Source organism: Terrapene carolina, unplaced genomic scaffold (genome assembly GCF_002925995.2).
Source record: "Terrapene carolina triunguis isolate 2854851 unplaced genomic scaffold, T_m_triunguis-2.0 Scaffold233, whole genome shotgun sequence".
Taxonomy (NCBI): Eukaryota; Metazoa; Chordata; order Testudines; family Emydidae; genus Terrapene; species Terrapene triunguis.
The window spans coordinates 10,512,201-10,538,353 of NW_020664584.1; the positions used below are offsets into that span (position 1 = coordinate 10,512,201).

General features: G+C 47.4%; 1 protein-coding gene across 1 annotated transcript in view; it reads right to left on the bottom strand.

Annotated features, from left to right (window-relative positions):
• The window catches only part of SAMHD1 (SAM and HD domain containing deoxynucleoside triphosphate triphosphohydrolase 1), an 86,095-nt gene that overhangs the window by 26,163 nt on the left and 33,779 nt on the right, over nt 1–26,153 (bottom strand). Inside the window, exons 4-11 of the mRNA XM_026656788.2 lie at nt 25,402–25,562; nt 24,006–24,121; nt 21,717–21,787; nt 20,644–20,799; nt 18,704–18,804; nt 18,467–18,575; nt 2,642–2,733; nt 896–1,011 (exon numbers count right to left, since the gene is read on the bottom strand). Coding sequence (XP_026512573.1) covers nt 896–1,011; nt 2,642–2,733; nt 18,467–18,575; nt 18,704–18,804; nt 20,644–20,799; nt 21,717–21,787; nt 24,006–24,121; nt 25,402–25,562 — 922 coding nt within the window. The remainder of the gene's footprint in view (nt 1–895; nt 1,012–2,641; nt 2,734–18,466; nt 18,576–18,703; nt 18,805–20,643; nt 20,800–21,716; nt 21,788–24,005; nt 24,122–25,401; nt 25,563–26,153) is intronic.

The window sequence follows — 26,153 nt, forward strand, 5'->3', positions numbered from 1 at the left end:
TCGACAGCCCTACTATAAATAGGGAGGGAGAGGAGAGGAGCTATTTAAGTTAAGGGCCAATGCTGGCACAAGAACAAATGGATATAAACTGACCAACAAATGTAGGCTTGGATTTAGACAAAGGTTTCTAACAACCAGAGGAGTGAAGTTCTAGAACAGCTTTCCAAGGAGAGTATTGGGAGCAAAAGCCTAATTGGCTTCAAGGCTGAGCTTGAGAAGTTTATGGAGGGGATGGGCATGATGAGGCTGCCTTCAATGGCATACGCCCCATCTGTGACTACTATCAAATATCTCCAAAGGCCAGAGATGGGACACTAGATGGAGAAGCCTCTGAGTTACTACAAAGACTTCTCCTTCAGGTGTCCAGTGGGTGGGTCTTGCCCGCATGCTCCAGGCCTAAATGATCACCATATTTGGGGTCAGGAAGGAATTTTTCTTCAGGCCAGGCTGGAAGAAACCCTGCAGGTTTTTCACCTTCCTTTGCAACATGGGGCACAGGTCACTTGCTGGCCTGAATTAGAGTAAATGGTGGATTCTCTGTAACTTGAAGTCTTTAAATCAAGATCTGAGGACTTCAGAAACTCACCCAGAGGTTATAGGCCTATATCACGAGTGGGTGGGTGAGGTTCTGTAGTCTGCAATGTGCAGGAGATCAGACAGATAGATCATCACGATGGTCCCTACTGGCCCTAAAGTCTACGAGTCTACTGTCCGTAAATGTACACTCCACCCCCTATAATTGTGAACTGTGAAAATTTAAATAGATAAAAATCCATCTGTCCAAATTTAAAAAAAATAAAAAATAAAAAAAAAAAATCAAATTCTGCCTAGCCTACTTATAAACAGATACCCCATGTAAGCTGGCATGAACATGTCACCATCAGTGAAAGCTTACCTGTTAGCTTAGTGTAAGCTTCCATATCCTCCATTGCTGTAGAAATTTTGTAGTGTTTTCCACCAGTGCCCTCTATTTTAATATAGGGATCTGCTTTTAGGAAGGCATCTGTAATCCTATTTTGAGACATAGGATATGGATTTAGTGTTTTTGAAAGAGAAAATGAAAAGCCACAAAGTTTACAAATAAAGGACCATTAGTTAATAAGCATTCCAAGCATGAAGCCAGAAGAAGTCAGTTATACTGTAACATTTCATGTCTCCCATTGCCTAAACCGGACTCGTAACTGGGTGAGTCAATGCAGAAGCTGAAGCAACCAGACAGTAAATAAATAACTGACCTTTCAACTAGTTAATAGAGTGCTTTCACTTAAAACCCTCATAATTCTGATGAACTAGAAATCTGCCATTATGCAGTGCTTCTGACTGCATGTTTGACATTACTGTTTGGTTGACTGTAGGAGTATGGAAGTCAGTGGCCGACGCTCAGACTGTTATAATATAGAAGTACTGCACAGCAGAACACACTTGGTGGTGACTAAATAGCTCCATGAATTAATAACTAAGTTGGATGAATGTTTGTAAAGCATTTTTTGAGGTAAGCTGCCAGGTAAGTTCTAAGTATTAGTGCATCAGTCTGTCAGAGCTATTCACCCACTGCATGTGGCAAAAAATTATTTAAAAATACAGTTTTTCTAAAATAGTCAGGCTCTTCCTAAATTTTAACAGTTTAAAGACATCCAGTGTCTATGGACAAAAAGACAGTATGAAAAGGACATCTGCTCTATTACTAGGCTTGATCAATCTGCTGTCAACTGGTTCTCAGTGTGGTAGGGGAGAGTTCTTATTTCCTTCATTTTTTTGATTTATATGTATGAACAAAAGGACAACCACCACCATACTGCAGAACTTTAAATGCTTATTTTAAAATTAAGTCTTGAGTAACCCAATGGAAATCAGCTGGATTTTACACCACTTTATACCTTATTGATTATTTACATATTCCAAAATGGATTTAACATAACATTTTAAGACTAGTAAAGTTCAGAGGAGTGAAGCTATTTCTAGTAGTTGGAAATCTATTGGGTTCAGATTGTCTATTTAAAAAAAAAAAAATCAATCTAGAACCAAAAAAGGCAGAAGGCTATATAAGCCAAATTTCCTTGGTGTGATGAATGCCCAAGGCATGCTCACAGATTAGGGTACAGATAGGGTCCTGTAAAACTGCATATACAAAACTTCATTTGTGCCTTTTACAGAGGCACAAAGACGTGCTTGGTTTCACAGAAATCCTAACTCTACAGGTTTTCATTCAGCTCAGCAACTCACCATGAATAAAGCTAAAATTTTCTCCCAGACATTTTTAGTAAAAGTCAGGGACAGGTCACGGGCAATAAAAAAAAAAATAAATTCATGGTAGCCCTTGACCTGACCCTGACTTTTACTAAAAATATCCATGACAAAAAGGGGAGCTGTGGAGTTCCCATACCACCCACAGAGGCTGGGCAGCTGTGGGGGCCCCAGCTCAGAGCTCAGGCCCCCCTACCACCATCGACGGCTCAGAGCTCCTGGGGGCCCCCACTACCCATGGTACCCCCAGCACCTGCAGTGGCTCAGAACTCCAGGGGGGCCCCTGGGGGTACCCAGCAGCTCCTGGCCACTGCAGGGACCCTGCAGCTCCCAGCCACCACAGACTGAAAATCATAGCCTTAACCATGAACAATCAAAATACACAATGGACACTTACATTGTTTCAATGATGTTGCCAACCTTGTGCTGGTAAGCTCTGCGGTGCAAACAATTCCGCGTATGGAACATGTCATACAGATTTCCAACCTCCTGCAAAAAAGATGAAGTTACCTTTTATTAAGTTACCTTCAACTGGATAGTGCACTGAGGATTCAAAGAAAGTAACTGTCACAGTTCAGTTTCCACTGTACAACGGAATGGGTGATTTTCACCATTCTGAAGTCAGGAGCAGCTTCTACACCTGGATTTGTAATAATGTGAGTACAGTCCCATTTTTACTGTGCTTTTTCCACTCTAGCTTCTGTAGTTGCGATTAAAGAGATTGTAAGGTGACTGATCAACAAAGAGGATGCATTTTGAAAATAATTTTGAAGGTATCAAATACTATATTCTAAACAATGCAACAGAAAAGAGCGTTGAAAGTTGTATTTGACAGATTTATGCCTGATGCTTTACAAAGTGATCAGCACCATAATCAATGGACAGTATGAACATGCAATAAGTGTGAAATCTCCCTGCTGGAAGTAGTTCATTGTAAGCAATGATGTCTAAGCCCTACTTTTAACAGTCTTTAGTATCTTCAAGAAACTGTTTCATGTTTACAAAGCGGACAGTAAATTTTTCTGATGTTAGATCCAGAATAAAGTGTAATCAATGGTTACACTCCTGGACATTTGGCTGCTGCACCATTAAACCTACAAATGATTTGACTTTTCAGCCACATGGTTACTGCCAGCAATAAGATCAGAAATACCATCTGTGATTATTTTTTTATAGCTACCCTTCTAGAAATATGCAAACAGTAAAGAAAATAACCTCTCAACTAAAGGAGATTAATTTATTATTCAAACTGACTTAATAGCTCTGAACACTCTTCTGCATTCCTTGGCTACCACTCTAGTATTCAGAGGCACGCTGCAATATCTAATGGTATACACACATACACGTTATAATACAATATACGTACACACAAACCTCATACATGGAGGAAACAGCCATGTGGTAACTTGCAGGGGCACATGATAAAGTTATCCACATACCTATAAGTGCATCAGCTTCCCACTACCCATCTCGCTGGGATTTATTGTTTTCTCAGAAGTCCCACTAGATTCTACTCGGTCCTGTGAGCAGACACCCAGGCCTTGCAGGTTCTATGTTGCATAAGTAAGGCCCTACCAAATTCATGGTCAATTTCATGGTCATAAGATTTTAAAAATCTGACATTTCATGATTTCAGCTATTTAAATCTGAAATTTCACGATGGTATAATTGTAGGGGCCCTGACCCAAAAAGGAATTGTTGGGAGGTTGCAAGGTTATTGTGGGGGGGATTGCAGTACTGCTACCCTTACTTCTGCGCTGTTGCTGGCGGCGGCTATGCCTTCAGACCTGGGCTCCCGGGCAACAGCCACCAGTCTCCAACCACCTAGCTCTGAAGGCAGTGCAGAAGTAAGGGTGGCAATACTGCAACCCCCCCTAAAATAACCTTGTGACCTCCCCTGCAACTCCCTTTTGGGTCAGGACCCCTAATTTGAGAAACGCTGGTCTTCCCCATGAAATCTGTATAGTATAGGGTAAAAGCACACAGAAGACCAGATTTCACAGTCCATGACGCGTTTTTCATGGCCATGAATTGGTAGGGCCCTATGCATAAGTAACTGGAGAAGTGAGGGAAGTAATTTTTGTGCTTTTAAAATGTTTCATCTATTTTTGATGTTATGGTTTTATTAGGTGTAACTTTGTTTCTGTTCTATAAAGTTTTCAACAAAAAGGATCAACACTGTGGAATAAGACGGTTACTCACCTTTGTAACTGTTCTTTGAGATGTGTTGCTCATATCCATTCCAATTAGGTGTGTGCGCGCCGCGTGCACGATCGTCGGAAGTTTTTTACCCTAGCAACTCTCGGTGGGTCGGCTGAGGGGCCCCCGGAGTGGCGCCCTCATGGCGCCAGATATATGCCCCTGCCGACCCAGCGCCCCCTCAGTTCCTTCTTGCCAGCTACTCCGACAGTGGGGAAGGAGGGCGGGTTTGGAATGGATATGAGCAACACATCTTGAAGAACAACAGTTACAAAGGTGAGTACCGTCTTTTCTTCTTCGAGTGCTTGCTCATATCGATTCCAATTAGGTGACTCCCAAGCCTTACCTAGGCAGTGGGGTTGGAGTTAGATGTCGCGGAGTGAAGGACCGCTGAACCAAATGCTGCATCCTCCCTGGACTGCTGCACTATGGCATAGTGGGAAGCGAAAGTGTGCACGGATGACCAAGTCGCTGCCCTACAGATCTCCTGTATGGGCACATAAGCCAGAAAGGCAGAGGACGAAGCTTGAGCCCAAGTGGAATGGGCAGTGAGTCGTGGAGCTGGGACACCAGCCAAGTCATAACATGCACAGATGCATGATGTAATCCAAGACGAGATTCGCTGCGAAGAGACCGGAAGGCCTTTCATCCGGTCTGCCACCGCTACGAACAGTTGGGACGTCTTTCTGAACGGCTTCGTACGTTCGATGTAAAAGGCAAGATCCCTGCGAACGTCTACAGAATGTAGCTGTTCCTCCCTTCGCGAAGCATGCGGCTTCGGGAAGAAGACCGGGAGGAAGATGTCTTGGTTGACATGGAAGGCAGACACCACCTTAAGGAGGAAGGCGGGGTGTGGTCGCAGCTGTACCTTGTCCTTATGGAACACCGTATACAGTGGGTCCGATGTGAGGGCCCTAAGTTCTGAGACTCGTCTCGTTGATGTGATAGCAATGAGGAAAGCTGTTTTCCAGGACAGGTACAGAAGCGAGCAGGTGGCTATCGGCTAGAAGGGGGCACCCATGAGTCTAGATAGGACCAGACTGAGGTCCCACGTAGGGGCCGGCTGACGAATTTGTGGGTACAGGCATTCTAAGCCCTTGAGGAACCTGCTTACCATGGGACTAGAGAAGACTGAGCGCCCGTTCTCGCCCGGGTGGAAGGCTGAAATCGCTGCAAAGTGGACTCTGATAGATGAGACAGCTAGGCCTTGCTGTTTCAAGGACCAGAGATAGTCTAGGATGGTAGGTACTGGCGCCCCCATAGGGACAGTGTTGTTTAGGGCACACCAGCAGGAGAAGCGCTTCCATTTTTTGGCCAGGTATGTGGACCTAGTGGAGGGCTTTCTGCTCCCCAAGAGCACTTGCTGCACCGAAGTGGAGCAACACAGCTCAGATTGAGTCAGCCATGCAGCATCCAAGCAGTCAGGTGGAGGGACTGCAGGTCCGGATGACATAACCTGCCGTGGTCCTGAGTAATCAGGTCCGGCCACAATGGTAGAGTGATTGGTTTGGTCACCGACAGATCGAGGAGTGTGGTGTACCAGTGTTGTCTGGCCCACGCTGGAGCGATCAAGATTAAGCGGGCCTTGTCTCTGCGTAACTTCAGAAGGACCTTGTGGACCAACGGAAACGGAGGGAAGGCATAGAGCAGGTGGTCTTTCCATGGTATCAGGAAGGTGTCCGACAGGGAGCCCGGGGAACGTCCCTGGAGAGAGCAGAACACCTGGCACTTCCGATTCTCGCGAGAGGCGAAAAGGTCTATGTGGGGAAATCCCCACCTCCGGAAAACAGAATGAATAACATCCGGACGTATTGACCACTCGTGAGCCAGGAAGGACCTGCTGAGGCGATCTGCTAAGATGTTCTGGACTCCTGGGAGAAAAGACGCCACCAGGTCGATTGAGTGGGCTATGCAGAATTCCCAGAGATGTATGGCTTCCTGACAGAGGAGGGACGACCGCGCTCCGCCTTGCTTGTTGATGTAAAACATGGCCATTGTGTTGTCTTTGAAGATTTGCGGAATACCTGACACGCCAGACGTACTGCTCTCAGTTCCCTGACATTGATGTGCAGGGTTATTTCTTGTGCGGACCAAAGGCCTTGTGTGCGAAGGTCCGCGAGGTGAGCACCCCAGCCCAGAGATGACGCGTCCGTGGTGAGGGCTAGAGAGGGCTGTGGAGCATGGAATGGCATCCCCCCGCAAACAAGGCTGGGGTTTAGCCACCAACCCAGAGAGGATAAGACCTCCATCGGCACCGTGAGCACTGTGTCCAAACTGTCCCGGCCTGGACGGTACACTGACGAGAGCCAGGTCTGAAGCGGGCAGAGGCGTAGTCTGGCATGTCTGGTCACGAAGGTGCACGAGGCCATGTGGCCCAGAAGACCGAGACACGTGCGTGCTGTCGAGGTCGGGAAGCTTTAGAGGCCGTGGATAATGGTCATCATGGACTGGAAGTGGGCCTGCGGTAGGCATGCCCTGGCGAGATTTGAGTCCAGGACTGCCCCAATGAAGTCTATTCTTTGGGTTGGCTCCAAAGTGGACTTTTCGGCGTTGAGCAGCAGGCCCAGTTGCCTGAAGCAGGTCATAACGAACCGAACATGAGACCGCACCTGTAGCTGTGACCAACCCCGAATGAGCGGGTCGTCGAGGTACGGAAACACTTGGATCTGATGTCTGTGGAGCCAGGCCGCTACGACAGCCATACATTTTGTGAAGACCCTTGGTGCTGTGGACAGGCCGAAGGGGAGGACCGTAAATTGGAAATGCTGCTGTCCGACCACAAAGCGAAGGAACCGCCTGTGTGGTGGGTAAATCGCTATATGGAAGTACGCGTCCTTCATGTCGAGGGCAGTGTACCAGTCTCCAGGAAAGGGATAATGGTTCCCAGGGTAATCATGCGGAACTTCAACTTTAGCATGAATTTGTTGAGTCCGCGTAGGTCCAGGATGGGCCAAAGTCCCCCCTTTGCCTTGGGGATTAGGAAGTAGTGGGAGTAAAAACCCCTGCCCCTCAAGTCCTTCGGTACCTCTTCCACCGCTCCAACAGACAGGAACGCTTGTAACTCCTGTAAGAGGAGATGCTCATGAGAAGGGTCCCTGAAGAGGCAGGGTGGGAAGTGGGGGGAGGGGGCGAAACAAACTGAAGATGGTATCCAGTTTCTACCGTGCGTAGGACCCAGCGGTCTGACGTTATGCGGGACCACGCAGGGAGGAAACAGGAGAGGCGGTTGGAGAAAGGTAGGGAAGGATCCTGGGAGGAGACTGGTGCTCCGTCCTCGAGCGCAGCTTCAAAAGTTTTGTCTGGGCCCCGCTGATGGCCTATGGGGGCCCTGGTTCTGGCTTGCTTGCGAACCAGATTGTCACTTCCTATTGTCACGACCACGCCTTCTAGAGAAGTCTTGCCGCGGTCGAGGGTTAGAGTAAGTGTGCTGCGGCTGGGGCCAGAAGGGCCTGCGTTGCGTCACTGGGGTATGCATGCCCAATGAGCGCATGGTGGCCCGGTTATCCTTCATACTTTGCAGTATGGGATCAGTTTTATCTGAAAAGAGACCTTGGCTCTCAAAGGGCAGGTCCTGTATAGTCTGCTGCAGTTCCGGTGGAAGGCCGGACACTTGTAGCCATGAAATGCGGCGCATAGCTACTCCCGAGGCTAGGGTTCTAGCTGTCAAGTCAGCTGCGTCTAAAGACGCCTGCTGGGATGTCCTTGCCCCCTTCTTGCCCTCTTCCAGCAAGGCCTCAAACTCTTCCCTGGACTCCTGGGGAACCAACTCCTTGAACTTCCCCATCGAGTTCCAGGTGTTCTAGTTATAACGGCTCAGGAGGGCCTGCTGGTTAGCTACCCTGAGCTGTAGGCCACCAGTTGAATAAATCTTGCACCCAAACAGATACAGGCGCCTAGCGTCCTTGGACTTAGGGGTGGGCGCTTGTTGGCCATGCCTCTCCCTCTCGTTTACAGACTGTACAATGAGGGAGCAAGGTTGGGGGGGTGCACATACAAATACTCAATCTTTAGAGGGCACCATGTATTTCCTCTCCACCCCTATGGCTGTGGGAGGGATGGACGCCGGGGACTGCCAGATAGTATTGGCATTAGCCTGAATGGTCCTAATGAAGGGTCCTACCTGCGTGGGGGCATCGGCCGACAAAATGTCCACCACAGGGTCCTCAACTTCCATCACCTCCTCCACCTGCAGGTTCATGTTCTGTGCTACCCTACGCAGCAGGTCCTGGTGCACACGAAGATCTATAGGTGGAGGGCCAGAGAAGGACGTGCCTACCACGGCTTCGTCAGGCAAGGAAGACAATCCCTGGACTAGTGGGTTCTGGGGAAGGTCAGGTTGAGGAGGGTCCGGTTGCCCTAGGTCCACATCAGTAGGGACATCAGCCTGTTCAGGCGGCAGGACAGTTGCTTCCGAAGCTATCGGGGGAGGACGGCTAACAGTGGCCTCAGGTACTCTAGGCTCCGAATGAGGCGAGCGAGAAGCGCCGGAGGGGACACCTTGGGCTTGGTGGTATGCCCAAGGGGTCCAGAATGACCATTGTGGGGGACCGTGGTCGGGATCCAGTCCTTCATCTGGCCCCTGGCTAGCGCCATCCGCGTCCTGGCCCTGGACGTTATAGCTACTCGCCACTTGGGATGACGTCAAATTAGGACGAGAAGGCCAAGGCGGTGCCGAACGCGCTTGCTGCGTTGTACCGTCACGGTCTACCGGTACACGCCTGGGAGCTGGGGACCGGTGCCGGGGCCCCGAGCGGTACCGTGATTGGGACCGGGACCGACAGTCATAACGGTGCCGGGAGGCCGATCTGGATCTGGACGAAGACCGACGGTGCGGGCGATGCCGCGATCTGCTACGCAATGATTGGTGCCGCGATCTGTGCCGGGAGCAGGATCGGTACCGATCGTACCGGGAGGGGAACCTTCGGGAGGTGGAGCAGCGCCACGAGTGCGACCAGCGCCGAGATGGAGATCGGTGCCGGGACTGCGAGCGGTGCCGAGACCGGGACCATCTGCGGGACCAGGACTGGGATCGAGAGCGGTGCCGAGCTGTCTCGCTCTGCGATGGAGGTCGCATGAAGGTGGGCTTCCCTATGGATGGGACAGTCCGCACCGGCGGTGCAGGAGGCTGAGACGGTCCAGGCTCAGTCAGCGCAATCAGGTCTCAAGCGGTGGAGAAGGTCTCCGGAGTAGGTGGTAGGCCCAGCTCAACCACAGTGTGCCACCGGGGAGCGTATATGCACCGGACTCAATGGCGCTTGCGGCACCGGAATCGACAGTGCCGGAGTTAGCGCCTTCGTGTTGTGATCCAGCACGGGTTGCTGTTCCCCGAGGCCACGGGCGGCGCTTGTAATTGGGAAGGAGCAGCAGGTGGTTTGTGCTGCTTCTTGGGCCGCGGAGACAGCGAGCGGTGCTGCGTCTGTACTGGTGCCGGAGACGTCTGGTGCCAAGGGACCTTGCTGGTGCTGGGTCGCTCCGGTGCCGGAGGAACGATGGCGCCTGGTCTGCATGCGGTGCCGAGGGCACTGGGCTAAGTGCCGCTTCCATTAGGAGCTGTTTTAGACGGAAGTCCCGCTCCTTTTTTGTGCGAGGCTTGAAAGCCTTGCAAATGCAGCACTTGTCAGGCTGATGAGCTTCCCCCAGGCACTTCAAACAGGAGTCGTGGGGGTCTCCAATGGGCATCGGCTTGAGATAGGCCGAGCAAGGCTTGAAACCCGGAGACTTGGGCATGAGCCCTGGTACCGGGGCGGAGGAACGGGGATAAACCCCGTTTCCTCAACTTATATACACTATATATATAAAACTTACTAAGAACTACTCTAAAACTGCTAAAACTGTTAAACTATACTAAAGAAATATCTATAACACAACAAGTAAGCTAGGGATGTGGAGGTCAGCTATGCCGCTCTCCACAGTTCCAACGACCGTCACGGGCGGTAAGAAGGAACTGAGGGGGCGCTGGGTCGGCAGGGGCATATATCCAGCGCCATGAGGGCGCCACTCCAGGGGGCGCCTCAGCCGACCCATCGAGAGTTGCTACGGTAAAAATCTTCTGACGATCGTGCACGCAGCGCGCACACACCTAATTGGAATCGATATGAGCAAGCACTCGAAGAACTTAATTCTTTTCTGCTCCGCTGCTTCCTCTAAATCAGGGGTGAGCAAACTACGGCCCGCAGGACCGTCCTGCCCCAGGGGGCTAGCTCCTGGCCCCTCCCCTGCTGTCCCCTCTCCCCCGCAGCCTCAGCTCCCTCGCTCCGCCGCCTGCGCAATGCTCTGGGCGGCGGGGCTGTGAGATCCTGGAGCAGTGCAGCTGCATGGCGGTGGTGGTGGTCGTGGTGGCGGCAGCAGCGGCGTGGCCCAGCTCCAGCCAGGCAGTGCGACTGTAACGCCGCCAACCACCGGTGCTCCAGGCAGTGCGATAAAGGGGCAGGGAGCGGGGGGGGGGAGGGGCTGGATAGAGGGCAGGGGAGTTCGGGGTGGTGGTCAGGGGGCAGGGGTGTGGATGGTGGTCGGGGGGGAAACAGGGGGTTGAATGGTGGCAGGGGCCCTGGGGGGCAGTCAGGAAGGAGGGGGGTTGGATGAGGTGGCAGGGGGCAGTCAGGGGCAGGGGTTCCAGGGGCAGTCAGGGGACAGGGAGAAGGGGTGGTTGGATGGGGCAGGGGTCCCGGGGGGGCCGTCAGGAATGAGAGGAGGGGTTGGATGGGGCGGCGGGGGTCCGGGGGCAGTCAGGGGACAGGGAGCGGGGGTCCCAGAGGGGCCGTCAGGGAACAGGGAGGGTTGGATGGGGCAGGAGTCCCGGGGGGGAGGGGGGGGCCGGGCCACGACCCCCTCCCCTAACCAGCCCTCCATACAATTTAAGAAACCCAATGCAGCCCTCAGGCCAAAAAGTTTGCCCGCCCCTGCTCTAAAAGATTTCTGAGGTTCTGGAGGCAGAAGGAATGAGTGTTTCATCTCCATATTATAGGCTACACATAAACGAGGTTTCTGTGTCAACCAGGAGATCAGAGCTCCATTACTTGCTCACCTTGCATACTGCTCAACTAAAAGTCCACAATACTTCTGGAGCCACACTGACATGAGGAAGTTACTCACCTTGTGCAGGCAGTAACGGAGGTTCTTTGAGATGTGTCCCTCTGTGGGTGCTCCACTTTAGGTGTTGAAGTGCCCCTGCACTCGTAGCTGGAGATTTAAGGTAGCAGTGCCCAGTTGGGCCGCACATGCGCAGACCCCGTCTCGCACTGCCTCAGGCTGTTAACTGACGCTGTGCAGCCAACCCTCCCCCACTTCCTTCTCTACTGCAGAGTCTGTATAGGATAAAACTCGGAAGCAGAGGGGAGGAGGGAAGGTAGTGGAACACCTACAGAGGGACACATCTCCAAGAACGTCCGTTACTGCACAAGGTGAGCAACTTCCTCTTCTTCGAGTGCTGTCCCTGCGTGTGCTCCACTTTAGGTGACTTTAGAGCAGTGCCCTCTGGAGGAAGGAGCGGGCTTCGGAGTTGAAGTTGTAGCGGATGAGAGCACCGTGTGAGCAAACAGGGTGTCAGAAGATACGTGTTGTAGCAACGCATAGTGTTGTGTAAAAGTGTGCAGTGAAGTCCAGGTTGCAGTTCTGCACATTTCCCCAATAGGGATGTTGTTGAGAAAGACTATCGATGTTGAGAGACTCCTAGTAGAACGTGCGCAGATCCCTGTAGGGGGTTGTCGCTCGTACTGGAGATAGCAAAGTTTGATTCAGTCTGATATCCATTTGGACAGGCGTTGTTTAGAAATGGTGTGTCCTTTGGATCGATCAATCAGTGATGGAAAGAAATAGTTTTGGAGACTTGCGAAACAAGATTTTAAAAATTTAGGATGTGGTCTGACACACATTTTATTTTTAAAAAAGATGGTATAGGGTGGGTTAGCCATGACAGCCGCTAGTTCTCCCACACGTCTGGCTGATGTAATGGCCACTAGAAACGCAACCTTCATAGACAGGTGTAATAAGGAGCTTGTAGCTAAGGACTTGAAAGGGGGTCCGGTGAGGACGTGGAGGACCAGACTGAGGTCCCTTGGTGGGGCATGTTTTCTCACGTCTGGATGGGAGTTCAAGAGGCCCTTTAAGAAACATTTGGTGATGTGGTGTGTGAAAATAGAGAATCCGTTAATTTTATGATGAAAACCCGTAACGGCTGACAGGTGGACGCGGACTGAGGGTATAGAAATTGCAGTTAGTTTGAGTTCCAGTAGGTAGTCTAGAATAAGGGATAAAGAGGCCGACACAAGTTTACATTGGCACCATGATTCGAAACGTTTCCACTTGTGTGCGTGCGTGCGCCGGGTAGTTTTCCTATGGCTGTTTAACAATAGGCTCTGTAATTCTGTAGAACATGTCATTTCAGATCCCAAGAGCCATGGAGTAACCATGCTTTGAGTTGAAGTTTGTGGGGATCCAGATGTAGGATGCGGCCTGCGACAGGAGTCGAGGCAGAGGCGGGAGCTTGTGCGGTGGACAGACTGCCATGTGGATACGGTATGGATACCACATTTGTTGTGTCCATGTGGGGGCTACTAGAATCACTCTGTCCCTGTCCTGTTTTATCTTGTAGAGTACTCGGGGTATGAGGAGGATGGGGGAGAAGGCACAGAGAAGGGGGGCATTTCACTTGATGAGGACGGCATCGCCGAGAGAGTGACGGCCAAGTCCTGTCCTGGAGCAGAATCGGGGGCATTTGGAGTTTTGTGAGGTTGCAAAGAGGTCTATCATTGGGAGCCCCCACAATTGGAAGATTTCTTGGATGGCCCACGTGTTCAGCTCCCATTCGTGGTCTTGATAGAACCTCCTCCTCAGAGCATCTGCCATGTTGTTTTGGCAGCCAGGTAAGTACGATGCTATCACGTGGACGTTGTGTTCGATGCACCATTCCCAGAGGTGCATGGCTTCCATGCATAGGAAATATGATCATGCTCCCCCTTGTCTGTTTATGTAGAACATACTGGTGACATTGTCCATGAGGATCTGTATCATTTTGTTTCAGATCAATGGCAGGAAGTGTGAGCAGGCATTGCGAACCGCGCAAAGTTCCAGCAGATTGATGTGAAGTTGGGACTCCGCTGTAGACCAGCAGGCCTGTATAGAATGAGTCTGTAGGTGTGCCCCCCAGCCTAGGAGGGACATGTCCGTAGTAATGGTAATGGCAGGCGGATTCTGTATGAAGGGCATTCCAGTGCAGATGTTGACTGGGTTGGTCCACCATAACAGGGAATCCTTGACAGCATTGGGCATGGTGAGGAGTTTGTGCATGCTGTGCCTGTGAGGGACGTACTGTGTCCGTAGCCAGGCTTGAAGATAGCGCATGTGTAACCTTGCGTGATGGACGACACAGGTCATAGCGGCCATATGGCCTAGAAGCTGTAGGCACGTCCTGGCAGAAACCTGCGGTCTGTTCCGTGCTGTTGAGACTAAGGTGGCTAGAGTCTGAAAGCATTTTATTGGAAGGTGTCTCAGGGCTGGACTCACCGGTGCGGCGCCGCCTGTCGGACGTCCTGGGAATTAGCTCTTCGACCGAGGAGCGCCCTCTGCAAGCCGGTGTCCCGCTTGCCGCTAGGCCCAAGTCCCTCCTGGACCCCGGTGCCCCTCTCATGCCAGGGTGCTGCCCCCTGGCAGTACCCCCACAGGTCTGGGTCTCCCCTCTCCGGGGAACCCCCATCCTCTATCCCCACCTCGCCTCAATCTATGGCCACTGCCAGTCATCACCTACCCCCCATTCCCTGGGGCAGACTGCAGCGTAGGTGCCACTCATCACCGGCAAAGGGGGTTTGGACCTGCTTCCTCTGCCTACCCTTGGGCTGCCCTCTGCAACCCCAGTACGCTTCTTTGGCCTTTAACAAGGCCTGCAGCCTGGGGGTTTTCCAGGCTGGAACTCCCCCGCCCTGCTCCACTCTAGATATCTTTTGTCACCTCCCAGGCAGCCAGGCCCTTCTCCCTCAAGAAGCTAGAGAGAGACTGTCTCTGGCTTCTGGCCCCAGCCCTCTTATAAGGGCCACCTGGGCCCTCATTAAGCCAGCCGTGGCCTGATTGGGGCGTGGCCCCCAGCTGAGGCTGCTTCCCCCAATCAGCCCCACTTTTCCTTCCCTGCCACAGCCCTCTCCCCAGGCTGTTTTAAGCCTTTTAAGGCAGGAGTGGGTGACCACCCAGCTACAGAAGGGAAGAAGTTGCTTCGAGGGAGTGGAGGTCCGCCCCAATGAATCTGAGGCGCTGGACTGGTGTTAGGGTTGACTTTTGAAAGTTTATTTGAAGACCTAAGGAGGTAAAGAGATGGATCGTAAGTTGGGTGGTCTGTATGGCTGTCTGCAGTGTTAGTGCTTTCAGCAGGCAGTCGTCCAAGTACGGGAATATCATTATGCCCTCTCTGCGTAGGTGGGCCGCTACTATGGCGAGTACTTTGAAAAATACCGTTGGCGCAGTGGAAAGGCCAAAGGGTAGGACTTTGTACTGAAAATAGTCCTGTGCTATTATAAATCGCAGAAATTTCCAATGCGATGGGTGGATGGATGTGTGAAAATACATGTCCTGGAGGTCAAGGGCTAAGAAGCAGTCCTCCCTCTCTAATGCTGGGATTATGGTGCTTAGCATGAACATTTTGAATCTTTGTATTTTTATAAATTTGTTGAGTCGCCTTAAGTCTAGAATAGGTCTCCAACCTCCTGTCTTTTTCTGCATGAGGCAGTAGTAAGAATAGAATCCTTTCCCTCTGTACTCAGCTGGTACGGATTCCACAGCTCCCAGGGATATAAGATGGAAGGGGGATGGGTAGGAGGTTTGGAGGTAAGGGGGATGGAATAACCAGTTTTGATTATTTCCAATACCCATCTGTCCTTGGTGATGGAATTCCAGATGGGGTAAAATGGGATTAGGCGATCTCCAAAGATTTTGCCATTGGGAGATGGTGCCAGCATTGAGAGCGATGGGGTTCTCGAGCCCTCGACCAAGACTTCAAATCCCCTGTCTGGAGGTTGATGGCTGGGAAGCAGTAGTCGAGGAGGCAGATTGCCTTCTCCTGAGTGTTTTCTGTCTGCGGCTCTGCTGGTCGTAGAACCTGTTGCGCTGAGTGTATGAAGGGGTTCGGAATCGCTGCTGAGTTTGGTAATTGGTTTGTTGTCTCTTGTTCCTAGATGTGTGGGTACCTAGGGATCGTAAAGTGGCCCTGGAGTCTTTCAGTGTGCGTAATCACTCGTCCGTCTTGTCTGCGAAGAGCTTGGCACCTTCAAAAAGTAAGTCCTCTACAATGGACTGTACTGGCTTTGGAAAGCCAGACAGGTGAAGCCAGGAAGCTCTCCTCATAACGACCGCTATGACTACGGATCTTGCTGTGGAATCAGCAGAGTCGAGGGCGGCTTGAAGCACTGTTCTAGTGATGAGGTGACCCTCCATAATGATGGCTTTGTACTGCTCTCTTTTGTCTTCAGGAATAAAGTTTGTAAATTCAGAAAGGCTGGTGTAGTTATTGTGATCGTATTTTGCCAACAGGGCCTCAGAATTGGCAATTCTCAATTGTAACGTTGCAGCCGAGTATGCTTTGCGACCGAACAGATCAAGTCGTTTCCAGTCTTTATCGTATGGGGTATTCCTATGGTGTTGTTGCTTGTCCCTTTCATTTACTGCATCTATAACCAACGAATTTGGTATTGGATGTGAGAAGAGAAATTCAGTGCCTTTGGCTGTTACATAATATTTCTTATCAGATCTTTTACAGGTAGGTGGAATCGCTGCTCGGGTTTGCCAGAGTAATTTGACAGGATCCATAATCACCTCATTCACAGGGAGGGCGATTTTGGATGAAGTGGACGTATGTAGTATGTCCACTAACTTGTGGCGCAATTCCTGGACCTCTTCCAGAGAAATGTCAAGGGAACCCACCACTCTCTTGTAGAGATCCTGAAACTGCCTGAAATCCTCTGTTGTGGTAGGAGGCATAATTGTGTCACCCGGCGAGAAAGAGGAAAAATGAGTGTCAACTATGACATCTGGGTCCGAAAATTCCTCCTGTTCTTTGGTCCCCTGTTCAGGGACACTAGGAGATGTGTGTGAAGGCAGCACAGGTGGTTGGTGTGCACCAGTTGTGAGCAGAGTGTTGGGTATTCACTGCTGCTGTTGTTGGTATGGTTCCCACGGTTGCCAGAATGGCCATTGTGGTTGGAATGGCATAGGAGGCATCCAAGGCTGGCTGAACCAGGGTTGGTTTGTAAAGTTTGCAGGGAAGCCAGTGGCTGGTGGTGCCGGTGTGGCAGGACTAAATTACAGGAAATGAATGTTGAGGCAAGCCTATCATATCCTCTTCTCCTTCGTCCTCCCCACTATAGCAGTGTGTTGACAACTGTGGAGAGCTGGGCTGGGAAAGAGCCCTGTGTATCAAGGCGCCATCGGTACTGAGGAGGGGGGACTGAGGTACCGATGAGATAGATAAGTCTCTGTGGTGCAGGAGTTGCTGTGATGAGGCAGGGTCGGTACCGGTGTGATGGGGAACACGGTACTGTATGCTGGATTGTACTCACAGGTGTCTGGCTGAAATTCATAATGTCGACAGTAGGTGGCAGCATGAGCGCTGAAATACTCAGTGCCGAGGGTTTACTGGCTGTTGTAGGTGCCGAGACCCGGGGTTTAACTTTCCCCTTAGCACTTGCGGCAGAGCTCGAGTGTTTAAGGAGCTCTATGCTTTTTGGCATCGTCGGTGCCGGTGCTGTCGGTACTGGGAGTGCTTTGGGCACCCAGGAATGTGTGGGTGCTGGGTTTTGGCACTAGGGAACTGGCTGATGCTCTTGACATTGGTAAGGAATTCATCATGTGGGGAAAGGTGGAAATGACTAAATTTGGGTAGGGAAGGGCTTGAACTACCAGTTCTCTTCTCAGCCACGAACAATCAAAACTTGTGTTTCTAAAAGTGAAATCTTAGATTCAAGAAGTTCTGCAGCACAAGTAGATTTCGCAAGTTACACAGCTCGAGCATGGTAGAATACATATGGCCCTGAGAATAACTAGTTGAAAGGAATTGCTGAGAGTGGTTGGAATCCTTGCTGGATCCCTGAACCTAGAAAGTCAAGGAGAAATACCACCCCCTCAGACAAGGCATAATTTGGCAGGAAAGGGGATGTCTGTTTCCCAGCTACTCTTGTTCACAAAGCTGTGCTACTTGTAGCAATGCTGGGAGAGAGACAAGAAAAGTAGCAACTGGTGGGTGGCTTCCAACCTACTCTCTATCTTCAAGACTGGTTGGCTATGATTTTAATCCCACCCAAAAGCCAACTCACCAACTGCTTTCCATGGTACTAGATATAAGGGTGACCGGCTGGCTGGCAGTGTGAGATGGACAGACCACCCCAAGGGCTCCAGCTTCTCAGTCAGACCTCTTTAAAGTACTGCTACGCATCCAGCCCTTTCCCACCATGAGAAGAGTGGCAGCGGGAGCTGCTCCTACCCCTCCCACCTGGTGTTACTTTTGACAGCATCTCCTGGGGCAGTGACTATTTCCTCCTGGCTCCCATTCCTGCTAAGCACCCTACCTAAAACAGCAGTTTATCCATTTTTGGTTCATGACTCAAAGCAGCCAAAAAATTAACACTGTGGCATCACTTTGTGTGTCCCCTCAGGGGCATGGGGTGGGATGCTAATGCTGGAGGCACCTCCCCCCGTCCCTGCATTGTGCTCAGCTCCAGGTCTGTGCACTCACTTTACTACAAAAGGCTCTGAAGGAAATGTTGGAAGCAACAAGAGAAAGGGGAGGGAATGAGCTGCTTCTTCAATTCCTTGCCCAGCTTCCTCAGGCTCCCATCAACCCAGAGTTTCTTGCTGCTTTCCTTTCTCCACAAGTACGCTAGCAAACCCACCCGGCTCCCGCATGCAACCCACTTCAGGGCTGCATTCCATTAGCTGAGCAGCACTGACCTCATGTTCATTTTATTACAGGTTATGCTTTTCAAACTGCTGCTACAAGGGTATAATACTTCACAAGTTAACATCCTCTGTTCTCTCCCATGCAGTTTACCTTGTCACGGGTACAGATATGCTTCTTGTTTTTCACTTCACAGACCCGAGCGAATTTAAGGAAGCGCTTATAATCAAAATTATTCTGGATTCCTAAGTGATGGCAATCCCTAAAAGTATTCCAGAGAGAATAAATTAAAAGCATTCAATAATGAAATTTTACTTACAGTAAAAGCAGCAGCATTGGACAATTTTTTTTTTAGGATTATAATAAAAGTAAAATCAGGAAGATTTGTACCTGGCAAAGTAATCCCATTTGTCAACATCGATGCCATTTCTTTTGTTAGCCACTATCTCATAAAGGAAGCTTTTCTCTTCTGGTCGACCACGGTATGGCCACTGGAAAACCAGAACAGCTTATTCAGAATAGGTTAACTCATGGGCAGCAGCAATTTCAGAATGCGTTTATAGACGTCAGAAATACATTTTGATTTTGCACATGACAATATGGATAAATACATCAAAACTACTGATTTAATGAAGAAAATCTGACAAAAAGAAATAACTAACTTTCAGAAACCGAGCTTGCGACATTAGTATCTAGAGCTGGTGTTTAAGCAGCAAACTCCCCTAACATGATTAAATGGGTACAAGAGTGCTTAATTTGCAAGTTATACTGGAATTAAGGAAAATCTGCAGCTTTAAGCCACTTGATAGAAGTTTATAGTGATGACAGTTTGTGTCCCCGCTGGCTCCTCCAAGCTCTGACACAAGCTGCCAACCATAAGAAGAGGAGAGAGATTCTCTCTGTACTGTTCAAATGCCAGGGATGACTATTTTGGAAAATGTGCACCCTTCAGTCTAGGGCCAGATGCACTCAAGAAGTCAGCCATTACCAAGCACTGGAAAAAAAATCAGAGAATGTCAGTTATTGTAAGATGCACGGTTCATGTGTATTAGTATTTCTTGTGAGTTTAACCAAATACTATCCTTCATGGCAACTTTAAAATTCCGTAAAAAGATCCTGAAAAAAGGAAATGCAACTAAAAAATGTTTTGCTTTTATGTTGTCTATTTATCAGTCTGTTTTTTCTATTTAGAACATAAGCTCTGTGGGGCAGGCACCAGTGTCAGTATACTGCCTATTACCAAGGGAATCCTGATCTTGATGGTGGCCTCTAAGAATTACTGTAATACAAATAATTATCTGTAAACGCCAATGTTTGTCACGACAAAGCTGAATCTTTGAATTCTATTTTGTATCAAGCTGTCAAGATAGAGGCTTTCCATTTATCGTATATGTTTTTTTTTGTAAGCCTTTGTAATTTGCTGCAGTGATTGGAATCTCCCCTACTAGAACAGTTTCCCTTTAAAGGAACAGTCTGGTCATCAGAGAAGCATGCTGGTAGGATGTCTAGATTCTAGTTTCAGCTCTGCCAATGATTGAATGTATAACTTTGGGCAAGTCACTTCTGTGTCTTCATCTGCATAACAGGATAAGACTTGGCTGTTTCGCTGGGTTATGAAGATTAATAATTGTAAACTCTCCTTCCTTGCCTAATTCGATCACATCACTCCCTTCTCTGAATCCCTCCACTGGCTCCCCAATCACCATTTCATCAAGTTTCCTTTTGGTCACCACATTCAAGATTTTACACAATTCTGCCCCTTGCTCTGGTCAAGCGTCCTCTGCTTTAGTACTTCCAGCCTTGTTCACCTGTTTGTCAGCCTCTTGCTGAATCACCTCCTTGTGGGCTCCCTATGCATGACAGAACTCCAAGCTCATCAAGGCCCCTACCTTGTCCACATGTAAGTTCCCATTAAAGACCCAATTCAACAAAGTTGTTTACCATGAACAAGTTGACTTGTATACAAAAACTGTCTCATTTCCTTTCCCTGTAGCTGTCTACATATCAATCTGGCCTTAGATTTTGAGCTTCTTGGAGCAGGGACTGTACTTCTTGAAGGTTTGAGTGCCTAGCATATCAATGAAACCACCAACCGCTAACAACCCACAAACAACAATGCACTCTGCACTTTGAGATGCTTGGATGGAACATGCTCAAAGTAATGTTATGACAACTTTTCACACTGACCTCCTAACTTTAGTGCCTGGAAGTGTCCCAGAAACTACACAGATAGAGCTTAAAATGAGAATAGCAGCAAAAATGATATTTTTATTTCACTTAAATTGAAGAGCATTTAAAATAACTTCCACAGAAGCAGCGAACTGACTTACCAAACCCCGACATGGGGTTTTATCTAGGGGTCCTCCTATTTGTTCTTTGATGAAGTCCATATCTTCTTTCAGGACAAAACCATAATCTTCCATGACTTTTTCTAGCCCATTGGAAGTAATCAGGTGTTCAAACATCTGAACAGAAGCAGTTTCATGCTGCAGAAAGTATGTATAAATGTTACTTTATCAAAACACACAAGCTGCTATCAGATTTAGCCAAAGTCAAATGTCTGAGCTGGGAATAGACTAACTTCAAGTACATGTTCTAGCCACTGGACCAGGCTGTCTTCAAGAAATGCAAAAAGTTAAGGTTCTCATACTAATGTCAACTTGTCCACAGTGCATGTATGTCAAATTTTGACTATTGGGCTGTTAAGCATGTATTTTAATATCCAGGAGGTTCAATGCTGGGAAAGTTACTATACTAAGAAAGGTAATTTTGATATTGACCATCTTGATTTTCCGTTAGCTTAATTTTCCATTTCTCATGTATTAGCACAATGAGGGTTGCAGAGAATATAGGGAAACATTTTTGTTACATTTAAAAAAAATTCCAAACAGTACTAGAAAACCTTTCAATTTAAAAAAAATTGAAATCTAAATTTTGAACATACTTTTACCTTTTTATATTAGATTTCTGTCTACAGTTAATATTTTATGCCTATAAAATCTGGGATGTGGGCAAAGCTACCCCATATATATTAAGGGACTATGCCAACTTGGAACTGCCCCCAATGCTCCTCTCAGTCCCTCTTGCCCCAGGCTCACGTGAACAACGAACGGCCAGGAGTATGTGCAAAGAAAAGGAAAATTCCTTCTGCTCCTCCCCAGCTTGGATATTATGAGACAGAATAAAAACACCCAGGGTATCACCATGATTGGAAGAGAGAAAGCTTTTTTGAAATTTAATCAAGGTAAATATGCTTGTCACTCAGATTAGAACACCACTGTCTGCTCACAAAAGCAGGCACTATTGGCCGCTCATATATTTAAAGGTGAATTGCCTTTTCCTTTCAAAAAATATTTAAGTGGCATATTTCACTTGCATATTGTTCTCGGTGTAAAATACTTGCCTTCCATTTCAGATCTGGGCGAGCAAGTGGAATAAATCTTCCATCAAACATGTGTGAAAATGGTCCATGACCTTAAAAATAAGAGTGTACAGGCTTAATCTGAAACATGTTTGTCAGCAAAAATGTAAGTAGGAACTGTGTGAATTTGTATTCTCTCATTTCATTGTACTGCTCTTCACAGAATGGGAGAATAAGATTCAAATGCAGTAAGTACACAATACGAACGCAGACGTTGGAGTAAGAATGGATACAGCAACTTTACAGGGACTGTTCTTCAGATAGGAGATTAAACTAAAGGTCCTTCTGTCCATCTTCATCCTCTCTCCCTTCTGTCCAAGTGGAAATCAAAGATCCTAGCACACTTTCCAAGAAGCGTCAGGAAAACTGCAGTGTTCTGGCTAATCACTGCTTCAACTCAATAAACCCAGAGCTAATATCCAGTGCTGCACGTGAGCTCCAGTACTGCTGAGCGCACAGGAAGTGCTCTGTGTCAGCAATGCAGTGGATGAGCAGCGTAAAATTTAAAGATGTATTAAACATCTGGAAAGCAATTAATAGTTATTACTTTTTGGGGGAGGGATAGCTCAGTGGTTTGAGCATTGGCCTGCTAAACCCAGGGTTGAGAGTTCAATCCTTGAGGGGGCCACTTAAGGATCTGGGGCAAAATCAGTACTTGGTCCTGCTAGTGAAGGCAGGGGGCTGGACTCGATGACCTTTCAAGGTCCCTTCCAGTTCTAGGAGATAATAATATATGGAGATATACCTATTAATTAATTATTATTATTAAACACTTTCACTTTGAAATGTTACTAGATAAGTCAGAAGGGATATAGAATGTTGCAGCTATGTTGATCCCAGAATATTAAGACATACAAGGTGAGTGAGGTAATATCTTTTATTGGACCAACTTCTGTTGGTGAGAGAGACAAGCTTTTGAGCTTACACATAGCTCTTCTTCAGGTCACTTCAGAGCTCTGTGTAAGCTCAAAAGTTTGTCTCGCTTATCAACAGAAGTTGATCAAATAAAAGATATTACCTCACCACCGTGTCTCTCTGAAGGAATAGAGACATTCAAACCATCCATGGAAGAATCACACATACCAAATTTCAATAATAATTTGAAGGGGTGGACAGTGACCCAGTGTGACATACCAGGGTACAATTCAAACCAGTGGGGAGCTGTGTCACCTCTGCCCTGCAACCTTGGGTGCCTTACAATACCTTACTGGTAGTAGCTCCCACCTAGACAACTCACAAACAGCCTTCCAGAAACACCCTCAGTGTCTGTGTGTAACTTCAGCTTGCCAGTTACACCCTGGCTCTCACCAGCTTTGTTTATACTGCACGGTGACACCAACACTCTCCCAGGCCCAGATTTTTACCCAAACATGTATGGTTGTACTGCCCAGCCCTCTCCTGGGCAGTACAAATATATTAAGTTTGTTACTCTTTTAAGGGAATAATATGCCAATTTATTACTTTAAATAGAGTTACCCAGACACTTCAACTTAAACACTGTGATTAGATAAAACAATAAAAAAGTGTATTAACTACAAAGAGATAGATTTTAAGAGTACAAGTAATAAGACATAAAAGTCAGAAATGGTTAAAAGAAAAATAAAGACAAAATGCTTACTAGTGCCTAACAAACTATATTAGATTCAAGCAAAACTTCTCATCACATGTTCCAGCAAAGTTACTGACCAAACTCTTCAGGTCAGGACCTCTCCCCTTCCCTGAGTCCAATGGCTATTTTCCTTTGTCTTCTTAGGTGTGATGCCAGAGACAGACAGAGGGAGGGTGTCTTGGGGTGTTTTCCCTTGCTTTTTATAGTTGCAATTACCCTCTTGAAAAACATTTCCAGCTGAGAACCAAGAGACAAAATGTCTATGTGGAACGATGATCCCTGCTTTTTTTTTCCCCCCACCTGTTTGAGCTTTCTTTGTTTTCCCTTCCTGCTTGGAGTCTCTGTTTACTGCTTAAATGCAAATTAAGGCAAGCACACATTCCTTTGTTTAGGACAGACCTATTTGCCAACTTCTGCTTGGACAGGGCTGTGTGGTTTGGAACAGGTCTTAACAACATCATACAGCTGAATCTTATAACTTCACATACAGCATTACCACACATTTTATTAGGACAATACTGAGAAGCAAATTATGAGTTTTTAAATCATACCCACATACCTTGTACGAAGATATAGCATGTAGGGGATGAATTCATGGATGCATTCCGTCACACCCAGCAACCACTTAAGCTACCAAACAACTGTTCTAAAGAGCTGCTTACCCAAATCGTGACAAAGTCCAGCAATCTGAACACAGAGAATATCTCGCTGGCTTATTTCCAACTCTGGCTGTCTTTCGTGTAATGCCCGGACTAGACATCCTGCCAGATAGCCTACCCTGTTCCAGACAGAAAATATGAGATAAAGTTAATAATTTGAGGTTTAGTAAACAAACAAGAGAAATTGCCAATTCAATTCTGCCTTGGCTATTGTAAACCATAGCTCTAGTGCAGTAGAGAGCAGCAACAGATGCTCAAAACCTAAACTTCAGTCCAGTTATGGAAGCTAGCTACTTCCCTTTTTAAAACCTATACCATGGAAAAAAGTATTTGAAGGAAACAAGCAACAGATTTCACATCCAAGGAGTCCTCACCTCAAGAATTCCATCCCGACCTCATAAGAATACACTTTGATTACAGTAATCTCCTCTTTGGACTTTATTCTCCCCTCTTCCCACTTTAGTCAGTCAAAATTTCTGCTACCAAAGTCATCTTCCTCTTGTAACTCCAACTCAAACCCTTTCAATGGCTTCCGTCGCCTACCACAAAGTCAAAGTCCTTTTCCTCATTTTCAAGTCCCTGCACAAGCTTGCTCCTGCTTGGATCACTGCCCTTATTTCCTTCAACTCCTCCAACCTCCAGAGAGAGACTGGAATTGTTTACACCAGTCCATCCAATCCAGTACCCTGACGATGGCCAGTAACCAGATGCCTCAGAGGATACACCCAAAAAAAAAAAAAAAAAAAAATCACTGTGGACAACTAGGGAATAACCTGATTATGGAAGTTCCTTCCTAACACAAATCAGTTATTGATTGGCTTATGCCCCGGAGCATGAGTTTATATCCCTTATTTTGAATCCTATTTTATGCAACTGTAGACGTTCTCATTATCCACAGGAATACCTAACCATTTTTTAATTCTTCTGACCTCTTGGCCCTAATTATATATTGCGGCAATGAGTTTCATAGGTTAATTATGCATTATAGAAGAATATTTCTTTTTATCAACTTTACATTTGTTATTCAATCTCATTGAATGACCCCTTATTCTGGTTATGAAAAAAGGGACGGATTAATGCATGATCTACCTTCTCTACATATTATATTATTACCTCTATCATATCCTCTCATCTCTAAACTGAAGTACCACCATCTTTTCACTCTCAGACAGAAGTTTCTCAAAGCCTATAGTAATTTTTGTTGCCCACCTCTAGAAATAAACCTCAAGTAACAATTCAGACAGTGTATACTCATTGTTTAGTTGGAACTTAAAACTAGCATTTTAGACACAATACACCAGACCAGCCTTACAGTCACTCCAGATTGGTGGAAAGGAAGATAACCTTGGCAGAGAAATCAAAATGGAGGAGATTTATATGCACGAGAATATTGCCTTACCCCAAGGAGTGTTCAAAGCGGTTGTGCGATGCTCCTGGGAAAACATAGTAAGTGCCTCCCAGCTGTTTTATATATCGCAGGCGTTGAAACTGAGGAGTGTCAATGATTCGAACGAGGAGAGGATGTATTTCAATATGGCCGTGAATAGGATCATTAAAAACCTAGAAAATTTCAAACACCATTGAAACTAAGGTTTAAAAATATGACCTACAAAAAAGAGAATGGGCTTGCCTCTCTATGATAAAGGAAGTCTGAAAAGTTGTCAAAACTTTAAAAAAAAAAAAAAAACATTAAAATTCAGTTCTTGTCTATCCTGGAAAATGCCATAGTACTGGAGAATAGTGAAGTTATGACATTAAAAGAGTTACAGATAAATAACAGAGGGTAAGGGATTTCCAGCCAGCCAGTTTAAAACCTTGTCGACTCCTATTTAACTCGAATTCCTAACACATGGGGAAAAAGGATGTATTATTGTAGAGTCAATGTATCTACTCTGTCAATTAAAGTAAGAGCCCACACTACATTTCTGAAACAAGAGTCCACCAGCAACACCAGGAAAGAGCAGACTTGGCATTGCTTGCTTTTAGAAATACAAACAGAGTTCACAGGGTTAGGAAGGACAGCAAGCAGGGAGTAATTATCCAGGCAAAAGCAGCAAAAAAAGGCAACTCCAACTTGTTAAGTTTTTTGTAGATCACCTTTAAGTAAAATTATACATTTTAGAAACATTTGGGTAACGAACTACAAAAGAT